Source organism: Pagrus major, chromosome 10, assembly GCF_040436345.1.
Source record: "Pagrus major chromosome 10, Pma_NU_1.0".
NCBI classification, from domain to species: domain Eukaryota; kingdom Metazoa; phylum Chordata; class Actinopteri; order Spariformes; family Sparidae; genus Pagrus; species Pagrus major.
Window position 1 is genome coordinate 8,414,440 of NC_133224.1, and position 17,018 is coordinate 8,431,457.

Genomic DNA, 17,018 nt, shown 5'->3' on the forward strand with positions numbered 1-17,018 from the left:
TTATTTCTCTCACATTTCATCTCCTATTTCACTTGTTAAAGGATTTATTACAACTTGCGTTTTATTTTCATCATTTATATCTGTTGTGATAACATTGTACTACTTGGGAACATGGCGTCATGTCCAACGCTATAAGAAACACGAGTGTCAGGTGGTCAGTCAGGTTGTAAACAAGCAAGAAGGTTAACCTGATTCTCTACCACTTTTTTTGGAGGTAAAATCTAAGGTGAGAACATCTGAAATTTGGTCATAAACAAAAACTACTGGGCAAAATACAATTTTGATCTGATGTTGGCGCAAGGTCAAAAGTCAAGGGATCAGGAAGTGATTATAATTCACCCTGAGAGGACACGAATTTGTGTACCAATTTTCATGGCAATCAACCAAAATACATTTTGAGATATTTCACTCAAAACCATGCATGTCAACCTCATGGTGGCGCTAGAGGAGATGTAAGAGGACAACCAGAGTCATTAGGAATCATCCTCTGGGGACAATCCCTGTTTGAAGAATTATTTCAGGGTAATCCATCGAATAGTTGTTGGGATATTTCAGTGTGGGCCAAGTGGTGGACCAACCTACAGATCACCGTTGCCATAACCACAAAAATTAGTTGAAAAAGCAAAAAAAAGACAACTGAATCATCTGTTATTCAGCATTTATTGTGCACATGAATGAGCCGGGGCGAGAGTTTCTTTGCGTTACAGTGCCACAAGACTGAGGAGCTGCAGCTGGTCCTCTTAAGGTGTTAGGGTCATATATAACGCTCATAAAGACACTTTCACAGGTAGGTTTACACAGGACATGCAGTATACTTTATAAATAGCTTGAACTCAACTTATATGCCCGTTTCATTCCTGTGTAATCACATTTTGATGTTTTATTTGTCTGGCTTTTATTAACATAACATCATGTCAAAATATCATATAATATCTTACAGGCTGTAAATCACATTACAGTTATGTTCCATATAAATAATCTTTATTACTGAGCTTATTAGTGGTAGTATTCCCCCCATCTCTCTCTCTCTGTCTGGCACAGAGCCAGTATGATCTTTGCCCAGTCACTGAAAACTCTCCATCCATCCACCACAAAAGATGCATGACTCCAGGCTAAGGAATCACTCTCCCGCTCTCGCTCTTTCCAGCCTCTGCTCACACAAGAAAAACACGGACATAACTTCCATCCAATCAGTTTAAGCAATCGATGGGGGGAGTTGCGGGGCCCCCCCAAAAAAAAAAATCCTTCTTTACTTCTCAGGAAATCTCAGGCATTCACCCCCTGCTCATAACTGGATCAAAACTGGGCCAGAATTCATGTTGAGCAACTGAGGCTTTTATTTTCGCCACAAAAACATTAAGAAACAAGAACTTGGACGGACGCAGACACACTGTACAGAAGCAGACAGTCTGCTGTGGTTATTGATGCTGTGGGGATTAGGATTTGTGCAGTTAGAGCAAATAGAGAGTCTTTGTACGCATGTTTACGTAACATGTTGGATGGCTTGGCCAACGTCACTCCAGTGGTAGAAATATATTGACTTTTGAAAACATTTAAGTACAAATTGCAACGACTGAGCAAAGAGAAGGCCAGTGTCAAGAATGGGGCTGCTGTCATCAGTTTTCTGTCTGGTCCACAACAAGTTAAGATTCTGGGAACTTTGACCTTTCGTCCTGTACAGACGCAGGGTCAACATCCACCTTTTGACTAACATTTTGGTCAATGACATGGTGTCTTAAAAGCCACTGGCTGGAGTCCATGACATCTGACATGAGCTATAAATTGTAACGGTCCTCAGATGTTGAATCTTAATGTTTATGACCTCCTGCCGTCATCAGGCCACATTTTTTCCGCAAACTATCAAAATATAATGGGCAGTTTGCCATGACGTTTACTGAGCATAAATCTAGTTTCTTGGCATTAAACCCTGTTTGATTTTAGGGACCGTTCATCCAGCTGCACCATCAAGAGAAACTTTACCTTTTGAGCATTAATGTTGGCAAGAACAGAGAAAATATCATGAAAATGTTTTTATTGGGGGTGTATTGAAAATTGTAGTCTGTGATCTTTAAGGACTTTAGCTTTTTGCTCTAACTCTTCAATACTGTTTTTGCCATTTCTCTTGATGCAAGCTCTTTAACTCTTTTTTCGTTGTGTTCATAGACTAATGTACTATTTTATTGTGTTATATATTTGTACTACTACAAAAAGTAAGTTTGAACTAGGGGTGTCGTGGTTTTTGAGTATAAATAGCATTCAGTTTCGACAATCGAAATCAAATACAGTTTCGACGATTCAGAGGAACTTCATGGTGCATTCAGGTGCATGTCTTGAACTCTGAAATCTACATCGCTTCGTACAACAAAGGTTATGTGTGCTGACAGGTGCACCATCAAGTGCACCATAAAAAAATGTCCTTTTAAGTGACCTTAAAATTGAAAGTCAGATCGAATCGTAGAATAGGAGAATCATAACGATATATCTTTTCGCCAATATTATCAGTAAATAGTGGCTTATCAAAAATATATCGGTATAGGCATCGGTCCCAAAAAGCAAGAACTGGTCAGGCTCTAAAAAATCTTCTTTTTTTTTTTATTTTAGGAATGTATTTATCAACTTGTGGACAGACAGAAACAGACCTAAAGACTGGCTTGAGTGTACAAAGTCTGGACAAACCACAACGATTGTTTCCAACAGCATACTGTAGACAGATTTTCATTTAGTCTTGACAGACAGAATGAACCACATATTGGAAGACTGAGTAAACACAGAGACAACACACACACTCGTTAAACTATGAAGTCCTATGAGAACACAAATTTCTGCGTTGTTCTGTGCCAAAACAAAACTTCATATTCATTGGACGAGTTTACCAGTTCATTCTGTTGTAAATAATCTTAATGAGAACGACAGACAACAATTGAAACAGATTTAGCCCATCTCGGTGCAATCACTCATCCTGCCCAATTCACAGGGGGGGTATCAATTCCAATAACAGTTCATCTTGAATCCTTTTATATTTGTAACTTCCCCTATCATCGTTAATGATTGATAAAAAAATCGTGGGATGTGGAAGTCTTGAGCTCTTTTCTGCTTCTCAAGGGGGGCATAAACAAAGTGGTTCTCAAACTTTTCTGTCCAAGGCAAAGACGAGAAGGACATACACAAAGAAAAACAAAGAAACAGAATCAGATACTGTTGAAGAGAAGACAAGTCATTGTGCTACTGTATGTGCTGTGTCTACAAAAGGATTTCTTAGATACAAGTCTTGATGTACGAGCCAGATTTACATTCATTGAAAAGGGTTTGGCGTTCCTCTAAATGTTTCTTAACACAGATCCAAATCAAGTGTGTAACTCACTACTGTAATCTGTTATGAGTACAGTATGAGGTGCCTGTGCTCTCTCAGGTGATATAAACAGGCCTCCCCAGAAAGGCGTCTGGTATGTGTCAGATCCTTGAATGTGGTATGTTTTAAAGGGCCAGAGGTGAGTGCACGCAAAGCACGCCAAAAAACATGTAGCTGTGCCAAAGTGTTAATCCTTGCATAGTGTAGAGTATACTTGTGTGTAAGCAAGTGTTAGCATGACAGTGCAGAGGGAAGATGATAAAGAATGTGGTGTCGGGTTCAGCCATATTCCTCTAGGTTCACAAAAAATGATTAATCCTTTGTAGGTTTTTTAGTTTTTGTTTTGACTTTTCTTCATTTACCTTGGAGACCTCTGCAAGGGAGGTCAGGCCAGAGAGTGAAAGGTGTGGAGCGAAGACATAATGATTGCAACACTCCTATTTCAACACTTTTCAGGATCCTCTTTAACATTTAACATTTCCTCCACCTCACTTGTTGTCATTTTAATTCCTCTGTTCAATTTATGTCCACCTCGAGGCTTCCTCTGCCGGGATCCGTCGGTCATTCACATCAAAACCACAAATATTTGCTGAGACAAAGAATGCCTCTTGTTTCCTCCTTGCAGCAGACGCTTCAGTGCATCCACAGACAGATGGATGTGTTGTGTTCAGGGTCAAATCGAAGCCTGCTGCTGCCACGCGCCTCCTCTCAGGATCAAGAAGCTTTTATGGATTAAAAATTGTAAACATTGAGCAACTCTTCCTGTAACAACTCTAAGGCGGGAATGTTTTGTTCCACTCAAAACATTTCAGTCAACAACTCATAAATTAATAACGAAAGGTTAACTTGTGAAATGCATTTACTCATATCGTAGTCATTCATTCAGTGGAACAGAATCTACTCTGACTCTAAACTACTGCAGGAAAACATAGAAATGTGAAATACTTAGAAACAGAACAAAAAGCTTCACTCAACTCATTAATCCCAAGAAGGGGTTAAGGGGACATACACTGCAGTGCAAAGATAATATTGACTGATAACCTGTTATCCTTGGCTTCTACAAAAAGTATGTGTGGCCTCTCTTGTTTTTTCTGAATTTACCGGAATGATTTGACCTCAATCTGGGTTATTATGCCGTGTTCATAAAACTTAATATCGTGAATGTATCCTTCCATCACGTCCTTGCTGTCAACTTCTTGAAGCTATATTGCCTGACTCCCATCTATTTAACACTGCTGCAGACAGCTAAACAGGACTGTTGTCATCATGTTTCAAGCAACAAGGATGTTGTATATGAGAGTATACTACATTGCCTAATATAGAATCAAGTATACAAAAGTCATTCTTGCTTACTCAAGGAGCAACGAGAAAGACAGTAAGATAGCGCTTCTGTGCTATCACCAATAAACAACATCTTATATCTCTAAATCAGTCTGTAAATGTTTGGTCTGAATCTTTTCTTTCTTTCACGCTGCCCTCTGCTCTCTCTCTCTCTCCCGTTCATCCCCGGCATGGCCGTCCTGAGAACAAAGCCTGTGCTGACACCACATTAACACAGTCCAGAGCTCCTGTCATTCTCTCAGGCTACACAAGAGGCTGATAAGCCAGAACGTGTGACAGGAGGAAAACATGTAACCCTTCTTCCCCATTCCTCTGCAGATCCTCCGTGATGCAGATACCGTGAGGTTGAGGTATTTGAAGAGAGACAACAATGTCCTGTTTGGCCTGTCAGAGTAAACCAGACTGCGCAGGAACTGGGTTCATCATCCGTTTCTATCTGCTGGGATTCCAGGCGTGTTTTGTGGAAGAGGCTGTTTCACTTGGCTGTCGACAGATTCATAAACAACACTGCTGTGCACTGCAGGGATTTGGATAGTGTTTCCAACAGAGCCCTTCAGCCAATGATAATAATAATCCACTGACAGGCCTAAGGTTCGCTCGTATTATTTTCAGATGTGTCAAAGACTGTTAAATGTGAGACAACAGAGTCCAAAAAGACTAAAACTTCTCAAAATTTTCAGTCTAGACAATAAGTCCACCTGAAGCCACATGACGGCCATCAAGCTTAAGCAACTTCTTACTCTGGTGGTGTATGGGCTGCGTCTGTCTGCCACTCAAGAGCGCTGGCATTGCTGACGCAGACGGTGTACCCGTAATTCACAAAACACCTTCGGTTCAGCCAAGCCCACTGAGGTTAAAGCAACAAAATATTAAAGAGAGACGCTGGATTTTTCTGGAAACAGCAAGAGTTTGTCGAGTTTACTTGTATGTTTCTTGGTTACGTACTGCTCTCACTGCAAATCTAATTGGTTTTGGAGCCAGTGCTACTTCAAAAGTAAGTTATTAGAGAATAAAAACTTCCATAAATGTAGTGTTCAAAAAACATATATGAGGGCATTTCGCACCACTTAACAAAACCAAAAATGGGATGCGAACAAGACTAATAGTGCCTTAGCTTGCCAATGTGTCCACAACAGTGACACATACTCCAGCCTGGGAACATGTCAGCTCTATAGCATGAGGGTGACGACTCACAGACAATCAAATGTCTCCCATTGAGGCCTTGTTATACGAGTGAGTGAGAGACAGACAGAGGAAGCAGTCATCAGTTGCGGTTGCAGCGCCTCGCTGTGTCCTTCCGTCCTCCAGCCAGCTGAGCCGACTCTGCAGTCTGCCCTCTGCTATTAATTAAACCATTAAAACAGATTAATAAGCAGAGCGGGGCTCCAGTCTCGACAACATCTGATGAGAATTAGGGCGGTGTGCTTTCTGGCAATGATGACCCCGATGCCCTTTGCTTTGGCTCTAAAAATCCTCCTCCCTCTGTTGCTTTCTTTTCTCTCAGCGACTTTAAAACTCTGATCTGAATTTTTTAAAACTTGTCTGTCGTTCAATTTTTTCCCCTCCCTCTCTGCCTGTTATCTAATTCTAGATTGAAAACATGTGGGTGCAGAGAGGAAGACCTGGAGGGCAAATACAACCAAGAATATGGCCCATTGTTTCCTATTCTTAGACTGATTGTCATCCAGATTTCTACTGTGCCTGTTTCTTCTGCACCTCCCTTGTTCCCTGAGACGTATAAATGACTGAGGTTTAACACAGCAGCTACTTAAACACACACACACACACACACACACACACACACACACACACACACACACACACACACACACCTGCCAATGCATCTGTGAGTCGATCTGCTCTCCAACAATCACACAGACGGCTACATTCCTCTGTGAGTTTGGTGATTACATATTCAGTAAAAATAATGTATCAACCCCTAACCTTACACTTAAATGACGGGGACCACCTGCGTCAAATTGCACGATACACTGTGTAACTGTTGGAGATTTAACAGAGCAGTGAAAGGACAATTAGAAGACAAATGAATGTGTCATTGCACAGGCTGCTTGCAAGTGTTTCAACACGGCTGTCTGCGGGGGTGGATTGATTTTAAGCAACACGCTGAAGCAAAACACAATTAATGCATTGCTGCAATCTATCAATTCAGCAGGGGGTGCTTTCTGGAGAATTAAATTCTGAATTTGAGGGATTCCCCGCATTAGGAGGAACTAATTCTACACAGCCAAAGCTATAGCCAAAGTTTCTGTAAATCTCTGTAAATCGTGTCTCATCATCTCATTTAAAAACGTCTGATCCACTTCTCACTATTCACTATTCTCATAATTTCTTTGTGGTGTTTAAAACACAACAGCCTTACCTAAAAGAGTCTGAAGCAGATTAGAATTGGACTATGAAGACATTACAAGAAAGATGATATGAAAGGTAAATATTTGTGTTAGAGAAAGTGAGACAGAGCAAACTCTCTTACATTCCATATTTTCAGTCTGTATTAAATACTGTTTCATTGCAACAGCTTGAACTTAGAGTTGCATAATTTTCCGAACCCAGGGAATAATTCTATACATGTATACAAAGCATTAATATGTGCATGGACATGCCTGCTTCTGCATCTAAAATGATCTCTTTTATGCTTAATGTTTAATATGCGAACACAAGAGAGCTACTTTTGCTTATCTAAAATGACGTTTTTGTGCAACCATAAACCCCAACATGATAAATAGGCAGTAGTAAGGAACAAAAGGGTAAAAGCCAGAGCACTCTGGCAACAGATGAAACAGACTTTTTTTAGTTCCTCAAATTGATATGTATGAAACAGAAAAGCAATAAGAGCCACAGAAACAAGGCAGTTAGTTTGAAAACTGACAGCAGCATTTTCAGTACATGAAGAGAAAGAAATGGATGCATGAGATGTGATTCACAGGAGGAAGTTGTAGGTGGAGAGTGAGATGTGGTGTGTCCAGCTATGAGTCAGGGGTTAGAGGTCCTGAACACACACACAAACACATCAATGTGGACGAATGTGTGGGCAATGTGCCCTGTGGACAGCTTACACTGCGTTAAGTGGGCAGGCTGCTTATTTAACTTTCACCCATTACTCAGTAGCGACCTCAGGCCAAGTGGCCCTGATTTGGAGGAGACGCTGACAGGTAAAGGAGACGAGGACAAGAGGAAGATAAACTAGAAGGAACTCTAGATCATCGGAAAGATTAGCTGTGCAGCCAGACCATTCTCCGGGCTGACACAACACTGCGGTGATAGGTCTGGCTATGCAAGACTATTTTACATAACAGATTTTTACCAATACAGCTCTCCAAACACTCATAAATGCACACTAGCGGTTCACATTACAAGCATTTTGGGCTGATTCATCTTCTTCTCTTGAAGTCTATGGATAAACTAGTCCAGGATCTTCCCTTCCTCAAAATCTGGCAAACTCATGAGGCTTTCCAGATAATTTCAGACTAAAACATCACTGCTCTATAAATATATATAAAAGATAAAATGAGAAGAAATGAGGGAACTTGGCAACTGTCAAGTGAAAACAAGTTGGAGGCTGTTTGTCCTACCTGTGCACTCGTGCTGCAGACCCTTGCCGTAGTGTCCCTTCTCACAGATGCAGTCGTACTGTCCGGTGTGCGTGCCGCACTTACAGCTGGCCATCAGGTCGCAGCAATCCTTGCCTGCATCACACAGAGAGGAGCAGCGCGACAGATCTTCCTGGATGTAGCTGCCTGTAGGGAGGTCTGAAGGTGGATAACAAACACAGATAAGTGCAGGTTGCAGTTGTTTTGGATTACACCACCTAGCCATCAGATCATATAAACTGTTCAGTTGCTAAGTGTATAAACAAGCAGTCTTAAAGGGTAAAAACTCCAGCAACACTTTGTTGTCAAGCCAAAAAGCACCTGACATTAAAGTCATTTTTAATACTAGAGCTGGCATATTGAATGTTTCAAATATGTTCTCTAAACTTCATGATGATGTAATAAAAACACAAATTTACATTCTAAACCCTCAATCAAACAAGCTTTATTTCAGTCTTTAATTTGAGACTCTGAATTCCCTGCCCAATCTCACTGTGCATATCTAAACAGTGTGTTATTACAGTATATTGGCAGGTTCTGCCCAGTATGTCATTGAGACGGGCTACAGGCTGAATTAAACAAAGGTTTTCCACAGACTTCTGACAAATCAGAGAACAAAGTGAACCAACACCTTAACCACAGGACTGCATAAAAGAAAACGTGCCCACAAGCCACACGTGTACAACTGACTAAGCAAACAGCCATATATCTTCTCCTCCCAGTATAAAAATTACTCCAAATACACAGTAGTCACGAACAAAAGCCCATAAATCAGAGCCGAGACATTTTGCAAAAGAAATGGATTGGGACTTGTTTACTAGGAATTGAGATCTGACTTTAATACTGGGTGACAATGAAACTGTTTTTGTCTTCTTGATAGAGAAGGAGGGCATAAGTAGAAGAATAAGAGAGACGTCCCTGGTGTATTTCTTTGATTTGATTCATGGCCAGTGAGAGTGGCTCAACATGTGGCTCAGTGTTTGAAAACCTGATTGTGCTTTGAGGCGTTGGGCAGACTTTAAGACAGACAGACCGGAGGCTGAGCTGATAGTACGGTGTGTGTTGGCTTTCCTCTCACTGCCTTATCCTCTCGCTGTCTCACTGATCTCTACTTTTGCACCTACTGTCTGGGATTTCAGACACCATGTGTGTGAGAGTGCATAAACACAGTCTGTGAGTGTAAGTTGAATGATTTATAGCTGTCTACACGTATGATATTTTAAGTTTTAAAGCCATGACTGAATCCTTCTTTTCACCAAATTGTGGGAAGCTCCCCTCAAGTGTGGGAAAAAGGCCGTACTCTGTCCACTCTGAGTGGAAGTGAGGCCTTATGGCTGTTGGCCGTACATAACAGAAGAGACTGTGAAATTTCCGTTGTCAGATACTCTTTGAATTATAATTGGCTTCCTTTTAAGTAAACATTGAATTTTAACAGGGTCAAAACCTTCAGTTACGAAATATTGCAACAGGTCAAATGGTGACGATGGGAGCACTGAGGCTTCAAAGAGACAAAGAGTAGCCGCGGTAGCTTCAACTTCAGTTTACCAAAAACACAGGGTTTGATGTGCCATCAAAATGGGTAAAATGGGAATGGGGTTGGATGTAATAAGTCAAGTAAAAACGATGTAAAAAAAACCAAAAAACTGCTGGACAATAAAGTGCTTTGGTTGCTCCTCTACCATCACAATAAATCAGCTCAAGTAAACCCTCTGTCCTTACCTTCATGCAGTGCACGACGAGCCAGGGCCTCAAACTCAGCAAAGTTATGCACCAGGTAGCAGTGCTGGTCCTTGGGCTGCGAGGCCATGTCGTGAAGCTCCCTGATGTTTCCCTGCCAGATGCCCAAGGTGAAGATCTCAACACCGCGTTCTCTCAAAGCTGCCGCCACCGGCCGAGGGTCCCCGCCGTTAGAGTAGCCATCGGTGATCAGGAAAATGACCTTGGTGGCGTTAGCGCGGGAGTGACGGAGGATTTGCTGTTCGAGAAAAACACATTTATATTTAACACATTTATTTATCAAGGAATTAACTGACTGAATTTTCAGGTTTTTTTTAAGGCTTATAAATTGCTAAATTGTCCTTTTTTGCTAAATGAAACATAGTGCAGTGTATGAATACCATCAAAAAGCAAATAGTAGCCAATATGTCCAACTATTCCTATAAAACAATGAAAGAAAAAGGAAAGAAAAAACATGTTTACATTGCATTTTCAAAGAACTAGAAACATTAAGGTGATAAGCAAGACAAAGTTGTGTCCGTGTTAGTGTAGTCATGCTGGTACTGTTTTGAGGCTGACCATTCAAATACACACATCACATTGCTCTGCCTGCCAGCGTGCTGCCAACACAGCTCCGGCTTTAGTGACATGACTAAATTGAATAACGAAGAACGTCACACACAACCACTAAAAACAGCCCTCAATTCTAGGGTTCCTCAAAACTCTGCATCGGCAAGACAGGCAACGAGGACACGGTGGGGAGGAGGGACAAAAAAGAAGGAGAGAGCTCTACAATTGTAATTATTTCTCCTACAGACTACGCAGCTGGTTGCCAGTGGTCTGAAACCACCAGAGAACACTGGGCAACGCAGACCGGGCTGCTGTGTCCGCCCCAGACACCGGCTACAGTTCCCAAACTAACTTTAGCCACCGTTTACAATCCACCACATACAATTAGACCGGACATTAAAGTCAGAGAAACATATCTTTATTTTCTCTGGAGTAAAGAAAAAAAAACCCTCAACAGGACCATCTGCTAGCTTTGCTGCTGAGGCCAAGCTGACAGAGTCTCGGTTTGTTGAAAGGGTGTTTTAAATTAGGTCAAGAGGTTATGTGGATAAAACACAGTGAACAATGGATGAAGAGAACATGAAAGTGGAGCAAGGAGGTGAAGAGAAAATAAAAGAAATTAAAAAAGCGGAGGAGCCAAGATGAAGTCAGTAGGACAGATATCCACTTACTTACTGAAAGCTATAAAGGTCATGGGTATATCACAAAGAATAGAAGGGAAACAAAGGCTGTGTGTTAGGTGGTGGTGGAGGTGGAGGATTTTTCTGTATTTCATAACAGGGGCGTAATATCAACACATGACAGACACGCAAGGGTGTGACCACCAAACAGGAGAGAAAGCTCTGCTCTTTATTGTCTAATTGGCTAAACTTCTAGCGGCTCTGGCAGGAGCAGCGTAATTACAGAGCCTGTGAAGCGAGGGAGTGAGGGAGGAGAAAAGAAGGAGGATGGAGAGAGAATAGAGGCGAGAGAGAGCCTGGTCTCTCTGATCCTCAAAGCTGCGGGGCTGCTTGCTGCCCTGGTTCCCAGCCCTGGGGAGGTCTGCTACGGCTGCCCCCAGCTGTCAGTGCACCCTGTCAGGGTGCTGCATTAAGGAAGGAGGAGTCCACCATGGTCCTCCATTGCTCCTTGCAGCTGTCAGCACGAGGGATGTGCCCAATTAGTTGACCGTCGCTAGTCGGCAACAGAAATTCTAGTTGGTTGAATTGATTATTTCATTACTGTACACATTTGAATTACATTCTGACATAATTTGCACTGAAATGTCATGTCTGCCTATAATGTTGCTTCAATAAAAAAACAGCATCTGTTACTCATCCTTACAACAGCAGTTAACTGTTGCGTCTAAGATGTATTTACATATTTCCTATGTGATGGCGTTCACCCAATTAAAATCCTGTTGTAATAATGAGGGAAGACTTTTTTTCTTACTTGTAGACCAGTCGTCCAGTCCAAGTTCTGTTAGGAACATCCCTCGTCAGCACAGCAATATTTGTGTCTGTGTGAACATTTAAGGTCTTTTGACGACCTCACAAATCAACGTGTGCACCCTCGCTGGTTTTCCTTGCAGTCTCTTCTTCATGTGTTAATATTGCATGTGTGAGTGTTTCGGGGTGTTTTTAGGTCTTTTATTAGGCGTCTGCTCAAAGTGCTTCTGCGCCGCAGCGGTTTCTGCGTTAGCCATGAGTCAGTGGCTGGTGTTAGCGACTGTGGAGATGCCACCAAACGGAGCATACGCATGCATACCCACTAATAATACCCTCCCGAATAGCCTCCACATACTTTAGGTCAGAGTACTAACATAAAGGCAACCACAGGAGCCAGTGTGTGGGAAGGGGCTGCCCTTTAGTGTAACTCTACATGCACCTTATTGTTTAAGATATATAGTACCCAAAACAGCATATAATGATGTACACATAGTATAGAACAAATAAAAACAGTCACACAGCAGGAAAGTAGTTTGTTTGTGAGTAATTCTGTACAAAATGTATATAAGAAGGTTAGAAAGGAGGCTCCTGAATGATTGATGGTAGAAGCATGATACATTTTATCCACATTACAGCTGTTTTTCACTCATGAAAACACCCTTTCTCTGATCATTACAGCACAAGTCGTTGGTAAGAAGAGAGGGATAAGGAAAGGGATTACATAAAAAGGGGAATTCAGCTTCAAAAGTTAACTAAGCCAACATGCTGTAAAAATAATGGCAACTGCAAGTCTGCAAGTCATTCAATTACTAGCATAACTTCTTAAAAGGTTAATCTTCCTTAAACCAAGTAAGAAAGGTACATAAAACAATGGATAACAGTGTTTTGATAAGTCTTAAATATGTGCAGTAATTGATCAAAATAACTGCAGTATTAAAACAAGAAAGACATTGATCTGCATTGCAAATAAAAATGGAGACAAGACCTAAAGACCTACTTAAGCTATCGTGATATATGTGATTCTGCGCATCGATCTGCACACACCTTGGGCAGCTGTACTGTATGTCAGCTTGAGGCCCCTTTACGCTGTACATCCCATGCATTTCTTCAATTACACACTTGGCCAACGCTTCAATGGCGGCGTTGGTCCAAAGAGAAGATAGTAAGCCGGCAGCAATGGGACAGTTTAAGTGTGCCTGGTTTGGAGCCGATGATATCTGTCAAGGCAGCGGTGATAGCGCAGGGACCAACAGGCCTGGAGGGATTAGTGGTAAGAGGAGCGGATCTATCTCCGCTCCAAAACGCCTCGGACTTTGGCAGGAAGCAACAGAGAGAGAGAGGAAGAGATGAGCACTCTATATGTGAGGCTGGTGACTGTTTTTTTTGTACAGTTGAATTACGTTCACACACACATATGCAGGACTATTGTTAAAAAAGATAGAAATATTAAGGAATATGTAAGAGCTTCACAAATCTGGGTATGTAACAAAGTTGGAAAATTAGATTTGAACATGAACTGGTGATCAAAATCCAGCCATATGTGCGATACCCTTCTCAAACTCAATCCACTGATAAACTACCAATATAAATAATCCATTTACATAAAAACCTTCATCCACTGATGAAAATCTGACGGACTCTCCATTTCCAAACAGATGCTTGTATGATTAGAACTTCAAAAGCAGGCACCTCGTTGCATTTGGCAGAAGACACTAGGAAACCTTTCCACACCTTGAGGGGCTGACGATGGTGCCAAGTTACCCCAGCTGTTAATCAAAGGCTTATATATGCATGGCAGCTATTCTGAATGTTAAATGAGGACCCCCCCGAATCCCCACCACACTGCTGGCCTCCCGTCAGCCCCTCCTGTGACTTTGATCAGAGCCCGAAACCACCTGGCTTGGAGCAAAGTGGGATAATGATTAGCTTCTTTCTCCATTTCCAATTGCGGGTACCATATGAAGACAAAGTAACACCACAGTATAATGTTAAGCAATACAACAACACAAAACCTCTGCCTTAACTAATAGCTCGAACAGTCAGGCTCACTAAAAAAATTCAATACAATAACTTAGCCACTGTCTTGCGGCGTAATTAGATAAGATTGTGCAATGTGTCCAGCACTGACAAAAGTCAAAGATGGTTACCATACCGAGTACACCATACAGTATGACCACACAGTTTATTCCTCCACACTAAAGCACTAAACCCCATAAAAAGAAACCTGCATATGAGCGATTGTAGGCCAATCGGGCCTACAATCCCAAACCGTCAGTATTTGACAGGTCGTATGCAGACAAACAAATGAAACAATGCAGTCGTAGACACTGTCTCTGAACTTCAACTCCATTCAAGCTTCTCAAGTTGCTAATCAGACTGTAAACAATGATCGACACGCAGAAGAGGAAATCTTGGTCTGAATATCCGTTAATCAGATATCTGCTGGCTACACCAGAAGCCCCAAAACATTGGCAGTTGCCTCCAGAGGCTATGGGTCAATGAGTTCTGAGACTGACTCCCTTTTCCGCCCGACCAATAATCTGATTTCAATTTATCATGGTTTTCCAAAGTTCCATTCAAATCAAGAGTCAGCTTTACTCCAGTCCAGACGCTGCTGGTAATGCACCTGGAGCTGTTTGCTTCCTGCCAATAACATTAGAAAAAGAATAATGTTCACTTTTATAGTTTACAACCATAGTTACAACGGTAATAAATAGACTCAGTCGTCCAAAAACTAATACATACTGTACATATGAATGAAATGCATTTATGGACTATGAGCCGCTCCCTCATGCAAACACATCAATGCTCTCTCACCCACACAGATTGCTCAGTGTTTTAACTGATAAGGGATCAGATAAAGGTTACAACAGCTGAGTGTGTCCTCTATGTGATCGCACTCGTAAAAAAGTTGCTACTTTTTCCTTCCACTTTAACAAGAGGAAGAATGAAGGCTATATTTGGTTGATAAACTCTAATACTGAATGTCTAACGGAGCGCTTTTGGAATTGGATATGGAATTTGAGTGTCATTTTACTTTAAATGGCCCTCGTGGAAAATAAAAAATGTTAAAACCCTTGAACAGTTCGTCATGATGCATGCTGTTCTGCTAGTTTTCAGTCATCACATCCACTTGAAGCTGTTTCTTTTTGTGTCACTGATGGAGAATGAAGAGCACACCACAGCATGAAAGAAGAGTCTGCTCATTATTCTCTTAAATGGTTTTCCTCTGGCTTGCGATCCACCATCTAACAACACAAAAACTTTACTTGTAAGCATTCCTGAGTGGATTAGAAAAAAAAGCAACCCAACTGCATCCGTTCGGAACGCTGTCTCCCCATCGCTCGGAAGTGAGAGCGCTTGTTTTGACAGGCTATCTTCTCTTGGCCTGGGTGGTAAGAACAACAACAATAACTCTGCAGGGGCCCAACAGAACAACATGCACACACGCACACACAATTACAGACACTAGACTCAACTTTGGTATTATTGAGCAACATCTCACAGGACACATACTCTGGATACTCCAGATAAACTAGGTCACTTGTGAAGATAATTTGTTTCCTGTTCGAAGCAGTGATATATGGCGACCTTTTGTGCCACAGACATCTTGTTTTTGTTCCTCGTGTTCTACCGTAATAGCACAATTTTCATTATTTAGTCTGATGCTTCTGATTGGATCTCATTTTAAGGCCAAATAAATGAGATGTTTTAACTTGAAGGCACATGCATTTTCATGAACTGGTTTGTTTTCGAGCCATGATTCAATTTGCTTCACACTTTTTATATATTGTACAATGTTTAATGCTACATGATCTCTGTTTAACTAACTTTAACTTTCCGTTCTCTTGTTTTGCTCAGTGGGTAGCCACGAGACTGACACAGTAGGGGTAAGAAGATTGGTTTCCACAAGGGCCACCCAGGATGCTAAGGGCCATATATGCAGGTTTAAGCCATTGTACTGTAAATGATGTGTACTATACATTGGGTATGTCTTGAAGTTCTTAAATCAAGTTTTGAGAGTCATTTCCTATCTTCAGCTTTTCAGTTACAGCTCATTACAGTGTGGTATGTAAATCAACTTGTGGAGACTTGAAACCTGCCTCAGATACAGAAGAGAGTCCATCTCATAAATGTCACGTCAATTTTTTTGGCAACATAGGATATGCTTACCTGCTAAAGCAAGTTTAAAAAACTCTCATGGGTTGGCTGCCAAAAAAGCATTGCCTTCAGAGGTAATTCTCGCAAATCAAGCCTGTACAGTAGTGTTTTGTGTTAAAAAGGTGGATGTTGACAAGACGATTTTAAGATGTTTTAAACACTGCACAGTGACAAGAAGCTAAAATTTCTTGTCAGAATAATAAAGATGAAGAATTGCTGCCTGTGATGTTAAATCTAAAAAATATAATGTATGCTTTGGGAGATGGTGTGCACTAAAGTTACACAATTTACTTTTAATGGACAAAAACATGCAAAGCCACAAATCTTAAAGTTTCCATGGTAAATTACTTGTCTACCACCACAGTAAAGACAGCTGAATCTACTGCGCTGCTGCCCAGCTATTTCTCGACAGTCATATGTGGCAAATAAAGTGACATCCATACCAGCAAGATACTCTGTCAGGATGATACTCTACAGAGATGTCAGTAGAAATAATAAACCAGACAGTGGAGACGGTGTCTGCGTCCTGTTTCTGTCCTTCATCAACAGTGTGGGATGACTGCATGAGGTGGAAACATACTGGAACTGACACTACAACAGTTACTTGCGAGTATTGCTTCCATGTAGTGTTTCGTCATGTCTTAAGATGAGTAAAAACTTGGCTCTACCAGTATGGGATGGGTGAGCATTTACAGGCACATGTACTGTGCTAACTTGACGTGCCAGATGGTTTCTTTCACAAAACAATCTGGAAAGGCACTGCTAGCAACTGTTCAGAAAAGGACAGGGACTTTCAAAAACATCTGGCAGGTTATTGGAAGAACCATCTGTCCATCATCACCTATC

The 17,018-nt window shown here is 41.4% G+C and overlaps 1 protein-coding gene across 1 annotated transcript in view; it reads right to left on the reverse strand.

Moving 5' to 3' along the window:
* svep1 (sushi, von Willebrand factor type A, EGF and pentraxin domain containing 1) overlaps positions 1-17,018 on the reverse strand; it is an 88,941-nt gene that overhangs the window by 52,514 nt on the left and 19,409 nt on the right. The window contains exons 2-3 of the mRNA XM_073474577.1: positions 10,018-10,273; positions 8,281-8,457 (exon numbers count right to left, since the gene is read on the reverse strand). Coding sequence (XP_073330678.1) covers positions 8,281-8,457; positions 10,018-10,273 — 433 coding nt within the window. The remainder of the gene's footprint in view (positions 1-8,280; positions 8,458-10,017; positions 10,274-17,018) is intronic.